The sequence below is a fragment of the Macaca thibetana genome, chromosome 1 (genome assembly GCF_024542745.1).
Source record: "Macaca thibetana thibetana isolate TM-01 chromosome 1, ASM2454274v1, whole genome shotgun sequence".
In the NCBI taxonomy this organism is placed as follows: Eukaryota; Metazoa; Chordata; class Mammalia; order Primates; family Cercopithecidae; genus Macaca; species Macaca thibetana.
In genome coordinates this window covers 1,523,881-1,545,391 of record NC_065578.1, presented here as the reverse complement: position 1 = coordinate 1,545,391, position 21,511 = coordinate 1,523,881, and the positions used below count along the sequence as shown (strand labels likewise).

Sequence of the window (21,511 nt, the reverse complement as noted above, 5' to 3'; positions counted from 1 at the left end):
GGCCATGGATTCTACACCGTTTTGCTAAAAGAAGTCCAAACCCCAAGCCAGAGGTGGACGCCACGGTGTTTAGAAGCCTCGGGAGGCAGCCAGTCCCTGGGAGAGCTGGCCTCTGCGGTTGCGCCTCCTCCTGCTTCCCTGTGAAGCTGCTTCCACGGCTCCACGAGGCCTCTGTCTGTCTGAGGGCCCAGGACAGCCATGGCAGGGTGGCTCCTGGCCTGTCCTCCCCAGGAGAGCTTCAGAACAGCTCCTGAGAACACAGTGGGGATGAGGAGAGCCCTGAGGACAGCAGCCGCGGGAGCCGTGGACCTTGTCCAGGCCCCCAGGCCCGAGTCTCAGTCCTCAGGGGGCCACTTCTGCTCAGCACAGCACCCCCAGAGGATCAGGAGCAAGATGAGGGGCCTGATCCCGTTCCCACCTGGCCGGAACGGCACCTGCCTGACCCCAGCAGGGCTGGTGCCCCGCAGCGTTGTGTCCAGGGCCCAGCCGGCTCTGCCAGCTGCACAGACAGCTCTGTGGGGGGCTCCTGGAGGCGAGGAATGGGCAGGCATGGAGAGAGCCCAGAGCAGTCCTGTCTTGGCAGCTTTGCCAGCAGACGCGCCCGCACGTCCCAGAAGCAGGTCTGAAGGCAGCAGTGGAGAAACAGCATCGTGCTGGCGAAACGCGCAGGAGCAGCCGCGACCGATCAGGCCCCGGGAGCTCCGGAGCATCCTTTATTTTCTGAACATTCAGGAAGGTTGGAGGCTACTGGAGACGGAGGCTTAGGGTCAAGCACATTTTCTATGCCTCAGGAAAGGCGCGGAGCTGGCGCGGAGCCACACCTGTGATCCCAGCACTTCGGGAGGCTGAGGCGGGAGGATTGGTTGAACTCAGGAGTTCAAGGCCAGCCTGGGCCGCATAGGGAGGCCTTCTCTATGATAAAATAAAAATATTTAAAAAGGCAAAGGAAAGACCAGCATGGGTTCCTTCTCGGTGACAGTGCCAGGGCCCACGCTGGCTCTGCTGAGGGAGGCCAGGCACGGTGGTGGCCCAGCCTACACCTCCCCGTGGCTCTTGGGTGGCTCGGGTCAGTGGAGCCATATCTGAGGTGTGGGAGGTGAGGAGGGTGAGGGGGGAGAGGACGAAGCCTGGGGCTGGGGACAGCAGGGGAGTCTGACAGGCCCCCGTGTGACTCGTGTCCCCCCGCGTATTCCCGCTGACTTCTCCAGGCCCTGCCCTGCATCTCTAATGAGCCACACTTCTCGGCTGACTGACCGACTCCTAAAGACTAATGCCCTGTGTCTGGTCACCTCCGAATGAGACTGTTCTCATCCCCTTAGGGCCAATAACGTTTTATTTTTTGAATCCACTTACATGAAATCAACGTTTCTGCTTCGGCCTTCCCTCCCCCGGCCAGGTCCTGGGCCTGCTGCGGCCGCTCTTGGGGCTGGCCTGGCCCGAGCAGCCTTGTTGATTCCGGCAGTGTCCCTGCCTGCTGCCTGGTGCCCTACACAGGTGACTAGGGAGTCTAATTGAGTCCGCCGTAAAAAGATAATGAATTGGCATCCCCTCCAGAGCGGTCGAGCTGCCCGATCCCGTCCCGCGCTGGCTCTCAGCCTCTCGGTTCCTGAGGCCCCCTCGAAGTCGTACGGTGACCTTTATCTTGCTTATAAAGCCGTAATTGATGTAATTAAAACTGGCATAAAGGCTTTGGAAGTCACTCCTGAGAGCTGGGCATGGGCACGCCTGCTGGGAGCCCCGCCTCAGTGGGTTGGCCTGGCCAGGAGGTGATGAGCATGGCCTTGGGTCAGGGAGTGCCCCAGACACTGCCAGGGACCCTCACTCTCCGCCGTGAGTGGTTCCTCTGGGGCCCGTGGAGCCCAGAGTTTGATGAGCTGATGCGTCTGTCACAGAATTTGTCTCCCTGAGCCTTGGCGTGAGGCCCACTCAGGCTGGCGGGCGCCACTCAGACGGGGAAGAGAGGGTCTCCACTGACAGTGGGCACTGTGCTGTCTGAAGGCGGCTCTGCACCTCAGCTTTTCGAGTTTAATGCCTTTGGGGGGCACTCGCCATCAGACTTTTATTCTTTTCTTTATTTCTTTTTTTCTTTTTTTTTTTTTTAAGAGGGAGTCTCACCCTGTGGCCAGGCTGGAGTGCAGTGGTGCGATCTCAGCTCACTGCAACCTCTGCCTCCTGGGTTCAAGTGATTCTCGTGCCTCAGCCTCCTGAGTAGCTGGAACTACATGCATGCACCACCACACCCAGCTAATTTTTGTATTTTTAGTAGAGATGGGGTTTCACTGTGTTGGCCAGGATGGTCTCAGTCTCCTGACCTCCTGATCTGCCCACTTTGACCTCCAAAATGCTGGGATTACAGGCGTGAGCCACTGCGCCCAGCCCCTTTTAGCCTTTTCTTTTCAGTGGTTTGGCCTAATGGGAGCAAATTTGCAGACGGGGGCACAAGCAGGACGATGCCCAGGAAGGGGGTGATGTTGGGGGGCAGCTACACTGTGACTAGCAAGTTGGCTCAGCCGGGCACCTGGCCATCGCACAGTCAGCAGCATGCCCAGGACCAGTTGGGGAGTGCTGGGGACAAGACAGGGAAGTGGGCTCTGCTGGGACAGATCCACAAAGGGGAAGCTGGGCAGCAGGCAACAGGCAGGACACAGCAGGGCTAGGAGAGGCTCTGTCGGGAGGGGCCACCAGACCAAGGCAGTGTGGGGACCAGGACGGAAGGGTGAGGCCAGCCTGCACCAGACAAGCAGCAATGCCAGGGCCAGAGGGGCTGGGTGGAGATGGGCAAGGAAGAGAGAGAGGACTGGAGGACAGCCCGCGTCATGGCCTCGTGGCTGGTATCATGGTCTACACTATGGGGCCCATGTTTTGGCTTCTGTGGCAGCCCTCACCATGGCCTATGTGGTGGCCTGTGTGGTGGCCACAGGTCGTGGTCTTTGTATGGTAGCTTGTGTGGCCCCACGTCATGACCTGTGTGGCAGCCTGTGTGGCCACCCTTGCCATGGCCTATGTGGCAACCCGCATCATGCGGTGGCTCGTATGGCAGCCTGTGTGGCAGCCTGTATGGCGTCCTGTGTGGCAGCCCAACATCATGGCCTGTGTGGTGGCCTGCGTGGCGGCCCTCATCGTGGCCTGTGCAGTGGCCTGCGTGGCGGCCCTCATCGTGGCCTGTGCAGTGGCCTGCGTGGCGGCCCTCATCGTGGCCTGTGTGGTGGCCTGCGTGGCGGCCCTCATCGTGGCCTGTGCGGTGGCCTGCGTGGCGGCCCTCATCGTGGCCTGTACGGTGGCCTGTGTGGCGGCCCTCATCGTGGCCTGTGTGGTGGCTCACATCATGGCCTGTGCTCACATTACAGGAAAAGCCTCTGGCCATGTGGAGCTGGTGAGTGACAAGGTCCACCTGCTGCCTTGAGTCCTTCATGTGCTGGAGACAAACAGTGGGTGACAGGACCAGGGGTGCTGGAGGCCTAGGGAACCACTGCAGTCCTTCGAGCCACAGATGATGGCCCAAACCCCAGGACTGCAGCCATGGAGGTGCCCCCAAGGAGGATCTGAGAAGTTTGGGGAGACTTGTGTGGGCGGAGGGGTGTCATGGAGTGAGGGGAGGAGTCAGTGACCAGCGGGAGGGCAGGCCCCTCACCAAGGGGAGGCTGAGCTGGAGGAGGGACTCAGCTCTGCTCTGGTGTCTGCAGGGTGTGGGATGCGCAGTACACAGCATGAGGGGACTGCTGGCTGCCAGGGCTGGGTGTGTGGCCCCTGAGGAGGCAGGTGAGGGGTCATCTGGCTGAACGTGGTGCTTGTGTCCATGGCAAGCAAGGTGACCGCCCAAAGGGGTCTGAACAGAAGAGAGGCCAGCCTGCCCCAGGGACAGCAGCCTCCGAGGTCCCCTGGGGCCCAGGGGCAGGAGGAAACAGGGCCTGTGGGTACAGTGGCCATCTGTAGCCGATGACACTGGGGGACAAGTAGGGGCTCAGGCCAGGGCCACCCTGATGTCAGCAGCAGAGCCCAGGCGCAGCCTTGGAAAATCTGCCTCTTCAGCAAATGCAGAGAAGTCGTGCGGCGGGGGTGCCCGCTTCTGCACAGAGGGTGCCCTGAACAGGAGCAGCCAAGTGGATTCCAAACCTTGCTCCACAGAGAGCAGCCCCACAGGACACTTTGGCTGGGCCTTCCTGTGCCCTCGTTTTCTTTAGGGGATGTGCAAGCTTGTGTAGCATTTCTGGCCCAGCATCAGGCAGGGGCCAGGCCGGGCTGAGCTCCGGGCCCTTGGCAGGGGAGGGACTGACCTGGCTTCCGTGTGAGGGTCCCGTGTAAACAATGGACTGAAGGGCGAGGGGGACCCAGGAGTTGGGCTTCAGCTGAGGGCAGTGCCAGTGACTTGGTGGGAGACACTGGGGCCTGGCGGGGGTGTGGCAGGGCAGTGGGCAGCCTTGGGGGTCCAGGCACAGATACGTTTTGAAGGCAGCCTTGATGTCAGCCTTGTTGCTGCAGCTGCAGTAATTGTGGGTGCATAGGATATGGGGCAGGGGCAACTGGAGGCTGACCCCAAACTTTCAGCTTGAGCACCTGGGGGGTGTGGTGCCAACCTCGGGGAAGGCAGTCACAGCCAGGCCCCGGGGGCCACTGCGGTCAGCCTGCAGCCCCGACTCGGGGAGTGCATGGCAGAGGTGGACCTCTGTCTCTCATGGCCAGGCAGCCCCCCAGCGTGGCAGCAGAAGGCCCTCCGAGGGCCTGTGCCATGTGGCGGTCAGAGCCTGAGGGAGGGAGAGGTGACATCCAGAAGAAATAGACACAGTGTGGGCTCCTGGATCCAGATGTGCTGGGATCTAGAAGGCTCCTCCGAGCTCAAGGCTGTGGACAACACCCCCCTTCCGCTTTTCACTATTTCTCGTTTCTCTTGCTTGCAACAAAAGCGTCTTGGCCAACCCAGAGGGCCTCCTCTTCACTCTCGGACAGGGACCACACATAGGGGTCTGCCTGCACCTCCAGGGAACCCCCCGTGTCAAACCCACATGGGCTCAAGGAACCCGGCTTTACAGGCCCTGGTGTCCTCTGTCTTCTTCCTGCTGAACTGAAAGCCGTTAGTTTCTGTTTGTGCTGCGCAGGGAGGCCTCCCTTTACCCGGCTGAGCCTTGGCTGCTTATCAGCCAGGGGCAGTCACGACAGAGCCTTTACTCTGAGGAGAGCGGGGATGTTGTGAGAACCTGCCTGAAGGCGCCTGCCACTAGCCCTTGTGATCACCAGGCAAAGGAGGCTCTTCCAACAGCTTGGCCGGAACCCCCAGCCTCAGCGATGCAGACACCCTCCAGGCTCCAGGTGGATGGATGTTTATTTACACACCAGGAATGCCTGCTGGGCTTCTACAAATACATTTTCCAATCTCCCACCTTGCCCCCGGAAATGGCACGTGGCAGGTGGAGGTCTAAAGCCCCCGCCATCGTGTGAACCACGCATCCTCGGGGCTCAGGATCCGGGCCCGCTCTGGAGCAGTCACCTTGCCGAGGGGGAGGGCGTCCGCATGATCAGGATACAGAGCTGGCGTCTTTATTACCCAGGGGGTGTCGATAAAAGACGCAGTCCAAGTTAGCTCCAGTGCAGTCCACGTGGAAACCATCGGTGCGTTAAGAAATGGAAATTATGCCATCAGCAGTGCAGCTCCCAGCCATCGCCCCGGACGTAAATAGTGCCGGGCCAGCAAAAGCTGCTGGGAGAAGGATGTTGGTTAAAGAGTGTCCTTGCAGAGGGTAGACTTTCTCTCTATAATGCACCATAATGATTAAATTAAGACACCTCCGAGAGAGATAATTCTCCCACCTGTAATTTGGAGACACTTCTGAGGCTGGCTCTCCTCAGCGTCTCTGTCGATCCCTACAGAAGTTGGGCTCCGGGAAAGGGGTGTTAATGCCTCCATCCCCAAGGTCCTATCCAGCGCCCTCCACTCACTCAGAGCCCCACGGAGGCGGCTGCGCCAGGGCCCCACATGAGGGTTCTGCCTCCTGGGATCCGGCCACAAATGAAACTGAGCCCAAACAGACCTGGCCTCCTGTGCACCCCTCAGCAGCCCCTGACTCCTCCTTCCCTCCTGGGCACTGTCCTGGCTCCACCCTTCTATCCACCCTGGAGCTGGCTCTCTTCTGTTTTTTGATGGTGTCACTGCCTGGTGGGGACACTTGTTTGTGGCCCTAAAGCCACCACACCAGCCCCTGCCTCCCTCTCAGAACTCCCCCATCCAGCCAACTCTGGAGCCGACCTTCAGCCCTCACCACATCCCATGGCCTCCTGCTAGCACCTCCTACCAGTGGTGTGTGCAAGGGGAGGGCCCTCGGGCCAGGGACGTCAGGAGAGCCCCAGCTGCCGGTGGGAGAGTGGGTTCTGATGTGTATGTGTGTGTGGAGGGGCTGCACTGAAGTTATCTCCTTCAGGCTCAGCCACCGAGCGTCCTTGTAAAAGACACAGCAGGGTAGGCCCTGGGGGCTGTAGCTCCATCTGTTCATGGGCGGAGCCAAAGGGAAGCCCCCATACCTCACACCCTGGGATCCTGGGAGAGGGGCTGAAGAAAGCTAGGATGGGCAAGGGTCTGCAGGGGTCCCACTGAGGGATGCACAGGCCGACCCCGCCCACAGCCTCCTCCGATGCCCGAGGACTTAGGGTCTGCTGCCACTTGGAGGGACTGGCAGCCGCCCCCGGTTTCTCCCCTCCACGCTGGTGGAGAACGGGGCCCGATGCCAGGCCCATCTCGACGCATCGCTGGAGCAGAACCGTCTTCCTCCTCATGCTACACTCAGAGGAGGGCACGTGGCTATGCTGCTGAGCACCGGCCTCTCTGGCCAGGGTCCGAGGCCCGGCCCTACCCTGGAAGCGATGCCTCGGCTGGCAGGGGGCTGCAGATGGGAGAGCCTTCCTGCCACAGAACACTGGGCTCCCAGGTGCTGGGGTGGACTCAGAAGGGAATGGGGGTGTCACGGGGCCGTGGATACGAAGGACCCCCACCTCCACTGTCGGTGGCCAGAGGGAGCACCCAGGAGGGACAGTCCCTGCCCCCTGACCTGCCCCCACCAAGACGGCATCGCTGCTGACGTCTGTGCCCGCTGCCCTGGCCAGAGCCACACTTCAGCACAGCCATGCGGGGCTCCCTCTGTCTCCGCTGCGAGCCCCTCACAGGGCCTTTCTTCATTCTGTCTCCTTAGCCGGGGGACACACGCCCCATTGTCCCGGGGCCTGTCGGCGAGTGGATCAGGGCTGTGCCGAGTTCACCGATGTCCTACTGGGGCCGCCCCCGCCCGGGTACCACCCCTTCCTGTTCCTGGACAGCCTCCACAAGGTGGGTGCCCACGGGGGGTGGAGAGGCCACCCCACATCACTCAGACGGTCCCTGCCCACCCACCACCTCAACACCCAGGCCACGTGTGCCCGGGGGGTTTCGAGCAGAGCTCCTGGGCCCCCCTTCTGAGCCTCTCCCTCTCCCCTCCTCCTGCCCAATCCTTCTAGAAGGCAGGCAGCAGATCCAGAGGCGGCTTGTACCCCGGGGGGACACCACCCACTGCACAGGAGCCGCCTGGAGGCAGCAGGTAGGAGTGTCCCACCCCACTGGCAGGCATTTGGAGGGTCAGCTCTGGCCTCATCAGCTGGGCCAGGAGGACGGGGAAGGCCCAGGGGAGCCAAGGACCTGGTCTGAGAAGGCAGTGAGCCTCCACGGGCCTCGCTTCAGGGAGCCCCCAACCAGGGTCTCGAAGGGCTGACAGCTGCCCTGTGACTTGCCTGGGCTGGTACGAAGTGGGCGGAGCTGGAGCCGGTCCATCTGCTTTGATCACTACAACCCCCAGACCGTCGGGTAGACCAGACTGTGGGCACGTGGAGGCAGAGAGGCAGGAGGAGCCCGGGGACTCCCAGAGGAAGGCGGCTGGTGGCCAGGGTTCAGGGCAGTGGTCTAAGGGGACTCTGTGAGCTGGAGGACAGAAGCGGGACCAGGTGCACATCGTGGCACGTGCAAGTGGGGACACCGTGGGGGTTTGTGGTCGTCACATCTCACCATCCTGGGCCTGGCAGTGCTACGGGCACAGCACATGCAGGGCCATAACCGGCTGGTTCTACTGGGAGGAAACTGGGGCTCGGGGCCCAGCGACAGCTTCCACCTCAGGTCAGGACTCTGTCTACAAACTGGAGGCAGCTGTGCACTGGGCTGGGCTAGGCTGGGCTGGGCTAGGGAGGCCCCCGCTGAGGTGCCCTGGGGACCCATCCCTCCTGGCCTGAGCCCGAGGACACAGTGGCTTGTCCCACCAACCCTCACCTGGCCCCGCAGGCTGTGGAGGAGCTGCTGGGTTGCTCACAGAGTGAGCAGCACCCGTCCCGCTCCCACCCGCCTGCCAGGCACTCGCTCTTTTTTTTTTTTTTCTTTTGAGATGGAGTCTTGCTCTGTTACCTGCCCAGGCTGGAGTACAGTGGCGTGATCTCGGCTCACTGCAAGCTCTGCCTCCCGGTTCACGCCATTCTCCTGCCTCAGCCTCTCAAGTAGCGGGAACTACAGGCTCCTGCAACCACACTCGGATAATTTTTTTTTTTTTGTAATTTTAGTAGAGACAGAGTTTCACCGTGTTAGCCAGGATGGTCTCAATCTCCTGACCTCATGATCCGCCCGCCTTGGCCTCCCAAAGTGCTGGGATTACAGGCGTGAGCCACTGCGCCCAGCCCAGGCACCTGCTCTTGTTTTCTTGGGTGGAAGCTGTGACGTTTGGGATTCCTGATTGGGGCAAAACATTCTGGTGACGTGGTGCACAGACCCTGCAGGAAAAATCACCTGCTCTTGAGAGACATGGGTCCTCCTGGGACAGGGTTGGCACCGGGGGCCTTGGGCAAGGCAGGTGGGTGGAGAACCAGACCCCTGCAGTGGCCACAGAAGGGCTTCAGGGGCAGAGGAGGGCTCCAGGTATCCCCAGCGTCCGCCTGGGACCAACACGGGGTATCGGGCCCTTGAGACCTCCCGTGCCTCTGCCCATCCAGCAAACAGAAGTGGGTGTGAGTGTGAGTGTGAGTGTGAGTGTGAGTGTGAGTGTGAATGTGCCGGGGCCGCCTCCTGCTTCCACGGGGAGGGGGGGCGGGTATGGAAGTAGCCAAGGCAGCGAGCACAGGCCCAGTGGTGGAGCTCCAGGGAAGGGGTCTGGCGAGGTGGGAGGAGGGTCTGCTGCAGCCCCCTGCAGTGAGGCCCCTCGTGGGGGACGCTCGGGGGCTGCCAAGGCGCTGGCACTGGCAGGCCTTTGATGCCACTCACCCATGGGGGTGGCGCCGCCCTCTGTCTAGCTCTGAGTCATGGTTTGTGAATTAAATATGAAACTCGCTTTGTACGATAACTTGAGAAGCAGAGACTAAAAAATAGCCAAGCTCCTGCAGGCGCAGGGGCCCCGTTTGCCCAGCAACTCGGCCGTGGGAGCATCTGCGAGAGCCAAAAGCTGAGACGCTCTGAGAGTCACTCCCACAGACACGCACCGACCCACACGCCCAGGGCAGCATCTCCACTTCGTTCCATGACCGTGGCAGCCTCAGCGCCGAGTGTGATGTTGAAACGTCTTATTTCAGCAAACAGGCTTTCGCTCTTTTCCACCTGAGAGAACGGAGGGGTCGGCGTCTCCTCCCAGCCTGGGCTGCGCCCACGAAGCGCTCGCACTGCCCTCAGGTGCCGTATCTTTGGACTAGGATTGTTACAATCCCAGGACGACGTGGCCGCTGAGTTGGAGTGTTCAGTGTTAAAATGATGTCGTCTCTTCGGGACACACATTTGTGACCAGCAGCCGATTCCCCTGCCTCCTGCCGGCTCCACGGCCACACGGCTAGGGCCCTCCCATTGTGTTGGGGCAGGCGTCCCAAAACGAGGCCTGCTCCCTGCAGGGAGCCCCGGCTCTCCGTGCAGCTGGGCTTACGTCTTCTGGGTACGGAAACCCTGGGGAGTCTTACCGATCGCGAACTCGCCGTGAGCTCTGCCGGCTCCTGGAGTGAGTACCCAGCATGCAGGTGAAGGGCCGCACATTTGCCGGCCTCTCCGCCATGGATCCTGGGGCGGCAGCGGCTTAGAGACACACCTGGGCCTGTGCCTCCCGTCCTCGCCGAAGCCTGGCTTCCCTGCCCCCGCCAGCGGGTCATTGCAGCCACGTGATCCCTTACTACCCTCGAACCTGCTGCCCCCCCACCCAGAGGCCTTCAACTGTGGCTGACCAGGGCGTCGACCTCACGACCTCTTCCAGGGCCTGCCCAGCTCTGTCCCTGCGGAAGCCCCCCACAACCCATCTGGGTGTTTGTGCGACGGCCCCCTCTTAGGAAAGGGTGGGGGACCCTGCCTGAGGCCCCCCGCTGTTGCCCCCGTGCCTTCTGCCTGCTGTGCGGTGAGGAAGAAGCGCCTGTCCCTCTGGTGTGGGTCCCAGCTTCCTGAACCAGCGTCCAGACCTGTCTCTGGGCCCAAAGAGCCCACTTGTCAGAATTCTGAGAAAGCCATTCTTTCCAGCAGCCAACCTGGCTCTGGCAAATCCAAAGCCCTCGAACACTCAGTCGGCTGCGTCCGGTTTGCATTTAAGGAACCCTCACTGTGTCGTGGCCGAGTGGTTCCAGGCAGGGTCCCCAGCCCGTGCCAGGCACAGGGGAGGGCTCACTGTCAGCAGGCAGGGCCGGGCAGGGCGGGGCGGGGCTGGAGGAGTGGAAGCTCCTGGCACCTTTGGGTCTGCCGCTTCTGACTGACACGCTTGTGAATGGGGTGGAGAAGGGCAGGGGCTGCGGCCGGCTCTCAGCGCATCCTTGGGCTCCAGCCTCAGCAGCAGAACCTTGAGCAGGGATCCTGCCGCTAGCACCCTGGAGTCCCAGGAGACCCCTCAGGTCCGAGACCTCCCTCGGGTCCCCCCCAGTGTGGCCCTGTGACTGACAACTTTGTTTTGCACCAGCCGTGGCCCCTACCCTGGCACGGTCCTGTATTGTTCCAGCGTCTCCAGGGCCGAGGCCACTCCCTGCACTCACCAGCTGTCCCCAGTTGCCATCGCCGGGGACCCCCTTTCCGTAATGGGGAGGCTGCTTCGGGAGCTGGGCCCGGGGCTGACCTGGCTGCTGGGTCCCAGCTGGCATCCCCACTGCTGGGCACAGAGGATGTGGGGCCAGCCCAGGTCCTGCTCAGCGCGCCCACCGGCCAGCATAATTACGCACCAGGAGCATCTCCAGGCCGGAGACCGACGCTCACTGCACTTCCTGCCTGGAACGTTCTGGCCACCCCCAGTCACCCCCCTACCCCACTCAACATGTGGCCACCTTTTTATCCTTCCTAAGGACCCCAACAATGCCAGATTCCTGGGTTCCGTTTCTTTATAGTCCCGCTCTCCAGTTCCAGAGCAAGTCCCTTGGGGGACCCGTAGGGGTTGGCCAGAGGTCAGTTGGGTGAAGACTTGGAGGCACCCTCATAGGCAGCCTGGTGGGCTGCACCCCATGGAGGTCACGGAACCCAGCCCAGCCCCCAATAGAGCTTGGCCCCTCGAGGCACACAAGGCGCAACCTGGGGGCCCCTCTGAGACCCCGGGGTCCTGGCTTCGGCTCCTCCCCTCGTCTCCCCACAAAGCCCCAAAGCCTCACTCCCTCATGGAGGTTTTCACCCCCTCCCAGAATCCCGGCAGGAGCTAACAAAGGGGCCTCCCGGCTGTTCCAAATCTGGAGCCACAGACGGGATTCTGCAGTGTGGACAACAGGAGACTGAGACGGGAGTGTGACCCCTTCCATGTCCGGACACCAGGTCGCGCCCTCCTGGCCCCCAACCTGGGCCTGTGCCGGAGGCCTGCTGTGCCCCCGACAGCGCCACCTATTCCCCCATCATAGAAGCCCAGGTCCTAGCGGCCCGCATGGGGCCGGTGAATGGGAGAAGCAGTGAGTCTGGGCCAGGGTCCCCCATCCCACTGGAAGAATCTGAGTGTGGACCAAGGGCAGGCAGCATTCCCTCGGGCGCTGGAGTCTGTGAGCCATGGTCAGGGTGGTCGGGCTGTGCTCACCAGGGTGTGCTGAGACTGGGGCTCTGGGGGAGCCGTCTGTCCCTCAAAACAGCCACATCTGTGTCCCCTTCGTGCAGCTGCACAACAGGAGCTCCCCTCAACATCCACTGGGTGACGCCAGTGCCCTCAGGACAGGCAGCCCCTCTGGGCACCTGGTGAGCACCGGGGCGCCTGGTGCACTCCCCACCGGGTGGCCCCTCAAAGCCCACATCAGAGCCTGTCACCGTCATCCAGGAGGCTCCAAACAATAGAAATGACTGAAAAAAAAGGACAAAGATGAAGAGTGACACACCAGCCTGTAATTTTGGGAGAGGCGTGCGTGGAAGAGGCGCAGCAGCCAGAGAGGCGCAGCAGCGGGAGAGGCGCAGCAGCGGGAGAGGCGCAGCAGCGGGAGCGGGAGAGGCGCAGCAGCCGGAGAGGCGCAGCAGCGGGAGCGGGAGAGGCGCAGCAGCGGGAGCGGGAGAGGCGCAGCAGCGGGAGAGGCGCAGCAGCGGGAGCGGGAGAGGCGCAGCAGCGGATGAGGCGCAGCAGCGGATGAGGCGCAGCAGCGGGTTTCAATTTACATAAGAAGCACGGCCCACGCGGGAGAAGCATGTGCGTTTGTTATGACTCTCAGGCAGGATCCTGCAAAGCCTTCTTTGCTCCCTAAAATAGGCAGAGGAAAGAGGGGCCAACGTTCCTTCACAAGCTGTGCCCCAAGGGAAGCCTGGTTTTTGTGGGCACAGAAGCCATGTCTGCCCTCCCAGAGCCCAGCCAGGGCCACCAGGACCCCCGCAGGCATGCTCTGACCCTCTGAAGCCCTCCAGGGCCTGGTCACCCTTTGTGCAGGGTGGCCAGAAAGGAGGGTCCTGCTGCAAGGGCCCTGCAGACATAGCCAGAGGCCGAGGCCCTGCACCTGCCTGCCAGGGCACCCTCAACTGCCCCAGCACGTCCAAGGATGTCAGGGAGCCCTGGGGAGGAGCCCCACCCACCCCTGCGGCCACGTGGGGCAGAGTCCAGGCCTGGAGGGCCACGGCTGCCCTGACTCATGCTGTTCTGGCAGGCTGACAGGGAGAGGTGCTGACCGGGAGAGGTCCCGAGGTGCTGACCGGGAGAGGGGTCCCGAGGTGCTGACCGGGAGAGGCTGCACGAGGGGCTCCTGCGCCATCCGCTGAACCTGGCTCCTAACTCGCTGCCTCACCACGTGCCCCATGTCCACCTGGGGCCGAACCCCAGCTTGTGGGAGGGGAGACAGCGTGGATGGGATGGCCCTCCCTGTAGTGGGCGGTAGACGCAGACCAGACATGAGGGCCCCGCACGTGCCCACCGCCTGCTGCCCTGGGAGGGGACGCGTTTCTGAGAGGGCCTCTGGCTGCATTCCTGCAGAGACATTCCAGGCGTGTTACGGAATTCCACAAAAGGACAAAGCCCTGTCAGTTCCTAAAAGATGTGAAATTATGTCAGCTGCAGAAGAGGGACTCGGTTTGATCAACGTGGCCGTGATTTTGCCCAGCCACACAGGAGAATTCCACAGGAATGGTGGGGGTGGTGCTGGCCCCAGAAATCCTAATTCCATGCTTCATGATAGGAAAATGCGGCCACCCGAGCCCCATCGGCCCGGGACGGGGTCCATCCGCCCGACCACAGACACGGGCGTGCACGGAGACCTTGTGTGTCATTGCTCACTGGTGGCTGTCGGCATCCAAGCCCCTCCTCCCTCCTCGGCTCCAAGAAAAATGGGCTTAATTAAGACTTCTGTGATTAGTCATTTAATCAGTCATTAGGCCAACACAGATGGAGTCAATTAATTTTTTTTTACTTGAAAAGATTGTGGAAGCTCCACAGCCCACAGAGCCCCTTCCTGGCACCATCGCCAGTGACCGTGGAGCGTCCCACACAGGCCTTCATCCCCTTTGAAAGGCCATCGGTGGGGACAGGCACCTGGGCTCCTCACCTGTCCCAGGCCCAGAGGATGCAGGACACCGACCCGTTCCTCCCTCATCTGCCACGAAGAGGTGACAGGAGCCAGGAGAATGGCCTTGGAGCCAGCAGCCACCACTGGTGCCCAGAGACATGTGAGGCAAGAGCCTGACCACGCACCGGGCCTGGCGGGGTTGGCTGGGTCTGAATAGGGACAGGACTTGGGGTGGCAACGTGTCCTTTCTCTGAGCGTGAGTCTGGGCCAGCACCCTGTGGCCAGTTAGGTGCAGGCCTGGCCAGCAAAGCAGCCTGTGATTCGCAGCCCAGGTGGGGAGGCCCGTGCCACCAGCTTGCCCGGCCGAGGGGTGCGGATGGAGGAAGCACAGAGAAGCCCAGCAACCACCCCCACCCCGGCCCCAAGATGGACAAATAGAAAATTCCCACGGGCACAAGCCAGGGGTCCCACCTCACCCGCAGCTCCCCCCAGTCCTCTCCTGGGCACGCTGGTCTCCGCCATAAACACACGGACACAGCCCAGCAGCCCAGCCTGCCCCTTGGCCTGAGTCTGGCCTGCTCACTGCTGGTGCCATCTCTGAGCATTCTTGCCAGTGCCTCCTCCACACTGCACCTGCACGGGGCCCAGCCCAGTGGGGCCTTGGAGAACACGATCTGGAATAGACTCTCAACAGACCCAAAGGGGCCCGCATGATGCGGTGGCAACTCTGGTCTCCTCGGCTCACCTGCTCACCCGCTCACCCTCCCCTAGGGCTCTGCCTCCTCTCTGGGCCTTGCCACCTGCTGACCCCGCGGCCAGGAGGTCCCACTCAGCCCAGCCCCTCCATCCCCAGGGAAGGCGCCCAGGGGATGCCCTGGCCAGTGGGTCTCAGCCTGCACCTGGCTGTGGTCCTCATGGGATCTGGCCCCGGGGTGGGGGATTGGTGTCCAGCAGGCTGGGGGCTGGGCCCACAGGGATGAGAGCTCCCAGGACAATGGGGTGGGCTGCAGGGAGGGCACCGGGCAGCCGGGGGCACCAGGGTCCTCAGTAGGCAGCACCAGGCGCCCTGGCCCCACTGCTGGAAGCACCTCCAAGTGGGAGTTCAGCCACGAGAGAAAGGGATTGACTGGGTTCTTCTTTAGAAACTTTTTTTTTTTTCTGAGACAGAGTCTCACTCTGTCACCCAGGCTGGAGTGCAGTGGCCCGATCTCGGCTCACTGCAAGCTCCATCTCCTGGGTTCACGCCATTCTCCTGCCTCAGCCTCCCAAGCAGCTGGGACTACAGGTGCCCGCCACTGCGCCCGGCTAATTTTTTTGTATTTCACCATGTTAGCCAGGATGGTCTCGATCTCCTGACCTCGTGATCCGCCCGCCACGGCCTCCCAAAGTTCTGGGATTACAGGCAAGAGCCACCGCACCCGGCCTAGAAACTTTTAAAGGTTGAAAAAGGAGCCCTGTCTTGTCCAAGCAGGGATACTAAACCAAAGCAGGTGTGAGGGCCAGGCGGGAACGGCTGGGCCCGCGGATGTGCCCAGCGCTCAGGGGGATGTGCAATGATAGCCCCACAGCAGACGGCGGGGCTGGGGCAGGGCAGCTGTTAACTCTTCGCACGCCCGCACCGGCAAGTGCCCCCAGGTGAACAGGCTCCCCCAAACAGAGAACACCCCTCAGGCTTTCCAAGGCCTGAAGCTGACCGCCCACTGGGGACAGGGCACCTGGGGGTCTGTGGCGGTTGCCTCCCCAAGGCCTGGGGCCAAGAATCCAAACTCTGATCTTCGACCTGGGAAAGCAGTCATCTCCCCGGGTGCAGAGGCCTGCGGTGCAGAGGGGCCTCCCCGGGAGGGCTCCCCTGGCAACGTGGCCCCCAGTTCCTCGGCCCAGGCCAGGGGCACGAGGCCTCCGTGGTGCCGGCATGTTCTCCAGGGGCTCCACGGGGCAGGACACACAGACTGTGCTCTGGGAGAGGAGCCGGGGCTGGCGTCTGCACCCGTCTGTGTCTGTGCCTGGGGCTGTTACAGAAAGCCCTGGCCCGTGGCTCTCATTTCTTGGGGATACTAAGGAGGTGACGGCGGCTTCCAAGCTGGCCCCAGATCTGCGGCCAAGGGTCCTGATTTTCGGACTTTCACAGGGGCTCCCGGGGCTGTAGAAAACCCTAGGGTGTGGCTCCTGCGCAGCAGGTGGGGAAGCCTGGGCCCTTCTCTGAGAGTCACACCCCCACCTCCAGGTGACAGATTCCTCCTGATTGTGTCTTGCTTGGCTCTTGCCTCACCAGCTCCCGGCACATCCTGGTGGTTCTAGAGGCCACGTGGAACCCCAGAGCTGGGCAAAGGCTCCTGCCCCTTGTCACCAGGATCTGCCTGGACTCTCTGACTCCCAGGCATGACCCCTGACGGCTCCAGTGGGCGCCCTTCTCCAGGAGCCGGGACACCAGGCCAGGCTGCAGGAAGGGGTCCCCTGGGCCTCACACCCTGGCCATGAACTGCCGTCCCTGGCCTGGCAGCAGACTGGCCTCAGGCTCAGCTCTAACTTCATGCCCAGGTCAGGGCACGCCAAAGCCATGCATGAGGAACATGTCCACGTCATAGACTGGAAGACTGAGGACAGCAAAGGCCGAGCCCAGGCCCGAAGGAGCGGGTCTGGGTAGACAGGGTCAAGGGCCTCGGCCCGAAGGAGCGGGTCTGGGTAGACAGGGTCAAGGGCTACAGGCTGCCAGAGGTCCCTTGCTGGGCCTGCACTCGGCCAAGGCCTCTCTGACGCCGCTCCCTGGAGCTCTGCTCGGGGCTCGCTGCTGTCTGCACAGAAGCCTGTGAGGAGCTCCTCCGGGGACCTCTTGGCTTCTCGGAGCATCTGGCCTGGGAAGGTGCGGTGAGGGGGGCTGCCAAGGCCAGGAGCTCACTCGGTGACGCTGAGATGCAATGCAGGGCCTCGGGAAAAGCAGCCCTTACCCGTCAGGGTGGCCAGTTCGGCCGACAGGCCACTCTGGTCACTGCCAGAGGCACAGGCAAGAGGAGGGAGCCGGGCACAGCACCTGTTGGCCTTGCAGAGGTGGTTGCCTGCCCACCATGCCTGTCCCTCCTCACGGCCCTCCACCTGCGCCGCCTCGTCCACCTCATCTCCTGTCTGTGCTTCTAAAAGCCACAGAGGCCACTCGCAACCGGCCACAGCCTCTGGACTTGGGGTCGGCAATGGAGCCTCTGCGGCCTGGACGCCGCCCACTGTGTTTCTGTGTTTCTGTGTGAGCGCTGGTGTGTCCAGAGCACGCGTCCGCGGGGGCAACACAGGCCTCAGACGTTCAGCGCTGCAGAACGGCCACACATAGACCCTGGGTGAGGCCCGGACTGCTGTGTCTTCACCCGGGTCCCCAGACACTGACCCCGCCGGGGAGGCCGAGACTGCCAGGCCGATGCCGGGCCAGACCTCTGCTGTGTCTTCACCCGGGTCCCCAGACACTGACCCCGCCGGGGAGGCCGAGACTGCCAGGCCGATGCCGGGCCAGACCTCCACAGGTCAGGAGGGAGCAGGATGTGTCTGTGCGGTGGTGGCAGCTGCTGCCTCGGGCAGAACTGGCAGGAAACGGCGCCGGGGTGGTGCGGACTCACTGGGGCCTCCAGTGTCAGGGCCGTCATGGCCAGCGACTGAGGGACAGGAATGAGGGGCTGGCACCCACGTGAAGGTGCAGTCCCAGGCACGCAGTGGGCGCCTAGACGCCCCCCAGGCCACTGCCTGCACCGCCTTCCCACGTGCGGTCTCTGCGGACGCTGGCCTCGGGCCTGCTCGCCGTCCGTGGGGCACTGATGCCTTCGAATCTGCACGGCCTCCTCCCTAGGCCGAGACTCCCGAGCTCCTTCCTGGCTCTGCCTGTGTTTTCCTCAAAGCCCTGGGGGTCTTGTAAAAACTCAGGATTCCTGTAATCCTGCTTCTTTCTCTAAGGCTGGCAGCCTGGCAGACTAGTTACTCTCGGTGCTGAATTACGTACCCCGCTTCCCCTCCTTGCCCGTACTCCTGTGTCTTACGTGGGTCTGGGGCCCGGCAAGACCCATTCTCCCCACTCGAAATGAAGCCACTTCAGTCTTCTGTCCTTCATTCTGCAGGCTCCGGCGTCGCCTCCTCCCAGAGGCTTCGGGTCTTTCTCACCCTTCATGGTCTTCTCGGCTGCACCGGGGGGCCTCCGCCTTGTCAGAAGCCTGTGGGAATGGGGTTGTCAGTCCCACTCCTGCTCCAAGGCCATAAGCACGTCAATAATTTAGACAAGGAGGATTTGCACAGGGCAGCCCACAGGCCCGAGGGGCAGAGAGCTGGGTGCAGGCTGCCAGAGGACTCTCCTTATCCTGCCCGTGGCCCCGAGGTAGAGTTTGCCGGCCTCTGCTGTCCTGGGGCCCCGAATCCACACTGGAGCCACTAGCCCTGGTTCGGGTCAGCGATGCCATGTCCTGGGGGTCCAGACAGGGCATTCAGGGGCCTCACTGTGTCATCTCCACAGGCCTGAGGGGAGCGCCACGGAGGAGCAGCCTGCGGCAGCATACCCAGGTAGGTGGACGGGGCCCAAGTCCATCGCCGGTTGTGCCACTGTCTGGAGAGGCGAGACGCCACAGCCCAGAGCTGGGGGTGGGGTTGGGGGAACTCGGCCCGGGGTCCCCAGAGGCAGGTGGCTGTGGGTGGGGGATTTGGGAGCAGCCGAGCCCTCCCAAGGGCCTGAATGGGAAGGGGGCTGGTGGTTTGGGGGCTGGGGACGGTCCAGAAAGATTTGAAGCTGGGCCGACACAGCCCTTGATGTGGGGAATGTCCTAGAAAGGAGGAAGCCATGGGGACAGGGAGCGCAGAGGCGCAGAAGCCTTGGGGTCCAAGGGTTGCCAAGGGGAGCTGAGGGGCAGCTGTCGAGGCCCGCGGTGGCTGAACCATGAGGAGCTGCTCCCCACAAGGCCGGCTGCCGGGGCCTGGTGGGCTGGGCTGGGCGGAAGGTTCCTCCCGGCGTGGGGGCTGCTGAGGGGACAGTGAGGAGGGGTGCAGCGAGGGCCTGGAGGAGGCTCAGGTGCAGACCCTCAGCCGTGGGGTCTCCTCCAGTCGCCCCAGTCCTGGGACTCAGCCCCACAGCCTAGGCCTGGCATCCCCCTCCAAGCCAGAGGGGCCAAACGCCAGGCACCTCAGCTACACAACGGCTTGGAGCCCTAGCAAGGCCTGGGCACCGAGGCTGACTGGGTGCCTGATGGAGAGTGGAGCCTCTCTGTCCGCTGGGCCAACGTGAATGACCCTTCCTCTGGTGGCTCTGGGGTTCTGGCTGGAGAGCCAAAGGCTGGAAGGTCTGGGCCCACTGCTCACTGGGGTCTGGATGCCACCACGGAGCTGCCTCTGGCACAGCGGGAGCAAGTGGAGCCACCCTGGTCGTGGGGACGGCACCAGTGCGGCCAGGGCTATAGCCAGCGAGGCCTGGGTGAGGGGTGGGACCGGAGTCCTGGGCGATGTCCCCTGGGGTCCCACGGCAGCCCTCACACCGTCGACCAGGCCACCCCATCCCGGCCATCCCAGGAGGAGTAGGTGGGTGAGGGTGGGGGCGGGGACATCACCGCATCGACGTCGGCTGGTCCTGGCATGTCTGCACAGCCGCCCGGCCAGGGTTTATGTGCTCAGTGGAGACAGCTCGGGGTGAGGAGCGAAGGGAGATCCGATGATGTGGGGGCCATTTGGGGCTAAGCCATATATGTATGGCCGAGGCCCCGGGTGAGAGCTGGCCCAGGGCTAGATCACGTGGCCATCGAGGCCCGGCCTGCCGTATAGTGGCCACCAGCCAGAGCCCTTCCCGCCCTTCCCATCTGCTGGGACGCCGGCCTCAGGAGTGGGGTCAGATGGGGCCTGTGGCCGACTCCTCAGCCACTGCCCACTGAGCTCTCGGCCCCCCGGCCAGCGCCTTGGCCGCCGCTGGTACAGCTGGATTCCTGGGAACACCTAGAAACCCGGCTGCTTGGAAACACTGTGGCGTTGCCATGTGGGGCCCTTCCTCCACCCGCCAGGGAGGCTGGCCCTGGTGCCCAGCGCTGTGGCCCACACCCGCCAGGCTGCAGAACGTGTGTCCCCCTGCGAGGCCCCCCAGAACCGTGTTTTTTTCTAGAGGAACTGACTCAGGGCCAAGTACATTCCTCCCGGCCCCCGAGGCTCGCTCTTGTCCAGCCCTGGGAACGCACAGGCGGCCGAGCCCTTGGCCTGGCTGGAGGAGGCCGCCGCTCCGCGAAGCGAGCGCTGTTTTCCAGGCCGGCGTCTGGAATGTTGCTCTGCCTTGCGGTGTGAGCCGACTCCTGCCCCCATTTCAGCTGCGGCCGCATTCCTGGTGTGAGCCCGGGCCAGCCGAGGCGCCTTTTCCAGTCTCCGGTGCCAGCCCCGGCAGGCTCAGGGGAGGGGAGAGGACGGTTTCTATGGCAACCTCACTTTTTGTTATTTCTTATTTTCTTTTTTATGGTTTCTCCAACTTTGAAGCTCTCCAGACAGTTTACAGACTGTGAAAGGAAAAGTACTTTTCCTTCTCTGCCGAGTCCCCCCAGCAGGGCCGCCCTCCAGCCCCACCCAGAGAGCCCCAGCGCGGGTGTGGGGAAGGGGCTGGGGCGGGGGCTCCGAAAGCAAGTCACACACACCTGCCTTCAGAGCGCTCGTTATTTTTAAAAACAGTTTATAGAGGAAATGAATTATTTTTCTCCTAAAAAGTAGGAAAGTATTTGCAAAGGAATCCTCCCGGGACCCACAGCCAGGTCGGCCGCAGGGGCTGGAGAGCGGCCGCCATGCGAGGGTCGTGTCTGTCCTCGCCAGCCTCTGAGTCGGAGGCCGTAGCCGGGCGGTGGCCTGGGGCCAGAGGTGGTTCCCTTCACCCCAAATTAGTTCATCCACCTACGCTGACTGTGTGTCCAGCACCCCAGGACTGGTCCGGTGGCCGGTGCTGTGGTTACAGTGCCAAGAATCCCAGAACCCGGGCCAGGGTCGGGGACACGGGCCAGTGGGCACACGAGAGTGGGCAGTGGGCTGAGGCCAGGGAGGGGAGGGGACAGGAGCCTGCTGAGGACCAGCCCAGCCCGCCCCTTGCAGGGGAGTACGTGCTCATGATCCATGACGTGACCACTCCACCATTCCTGGGACGCACGCTGCCCCCCGCCTTCAAACACCTGCGGGTCGTAGCGAAGAGGGCTGACCGGCCACCCCACGTTCTGGAAGAAGGCCCTGAAGCCTCAAGCGGCTGGCAGGCCCATGGCTGCACCCCAGAGCCTCCAGCGCCTCGGTGAGGCCCAGTGTCCACAGGAGACCACCTCGGTGTGAATGGCAAGAAACTCTGCCTCTGCTTGCGGGACCCTGTCCCCGATTCCCCAGAGCCCTGCGGCTGTTTGAATAAAATGCTCAGTGGCAGCTGTGGAGGGCACCGCTCCTTGGGCCCGACGCCCGCAGCGAGGCCCTCCCCATGCACCCGCACGCTCACAGGCGAGGCCACAGGACTGGAGCCCGCGTCCTCCCTCACTGCTGTGGCCTCCGCTCTGCGCAGAGCCCTGGGAAGCCTGGGGGCTCAGGCGGGACACATGGGGTGACTCGTCTCAAGGCCAGGCTGTGGCAGTCGCCCAGGCACCCTTCGAGGCCAGCATGTCTGTCCCACCCA

General features: G+C 62.9%; 1 protein-coding gene across 1 annotated transcript in view; it reads left to right on the top strand.

Moving 5' to 3' along the window:
- The window catches only part of MORN1 (MORN repeat containing 1), a 70,808-nt gene extending 49,538 nt beyond the window's left edge, over nucleotides 1-21,270 (top strand). The window contains exons 11-14 of the mRNA XM_050786145.1: nucleotides 7,176-7,309; nucleotides 7,477-7,556; nucleotides 18,368-18,414; nucleotides 20,953-21,270. Of these exons, the coding sequence (XP_050642102.1) occupies nucleotides 7,176-7,309; nucleotides 7,477-7,556; nucleotides 18,368-18,414; nucleotides 20,953-21,146 (455 nt within the window). The 3' untranslated portion in view covers nucleotides 21,147-21,270. The remainder of the gene's footprint in view (nucleotides 1-7,175; nucleotides 7,310-7,476; nucleotides 7,557-18,367; nucleotides 18,415-20,952) is intronic.
- The last annotated feature ends 241 nt before the right edge of the window (nucleotides 21,271-21,511 follow it).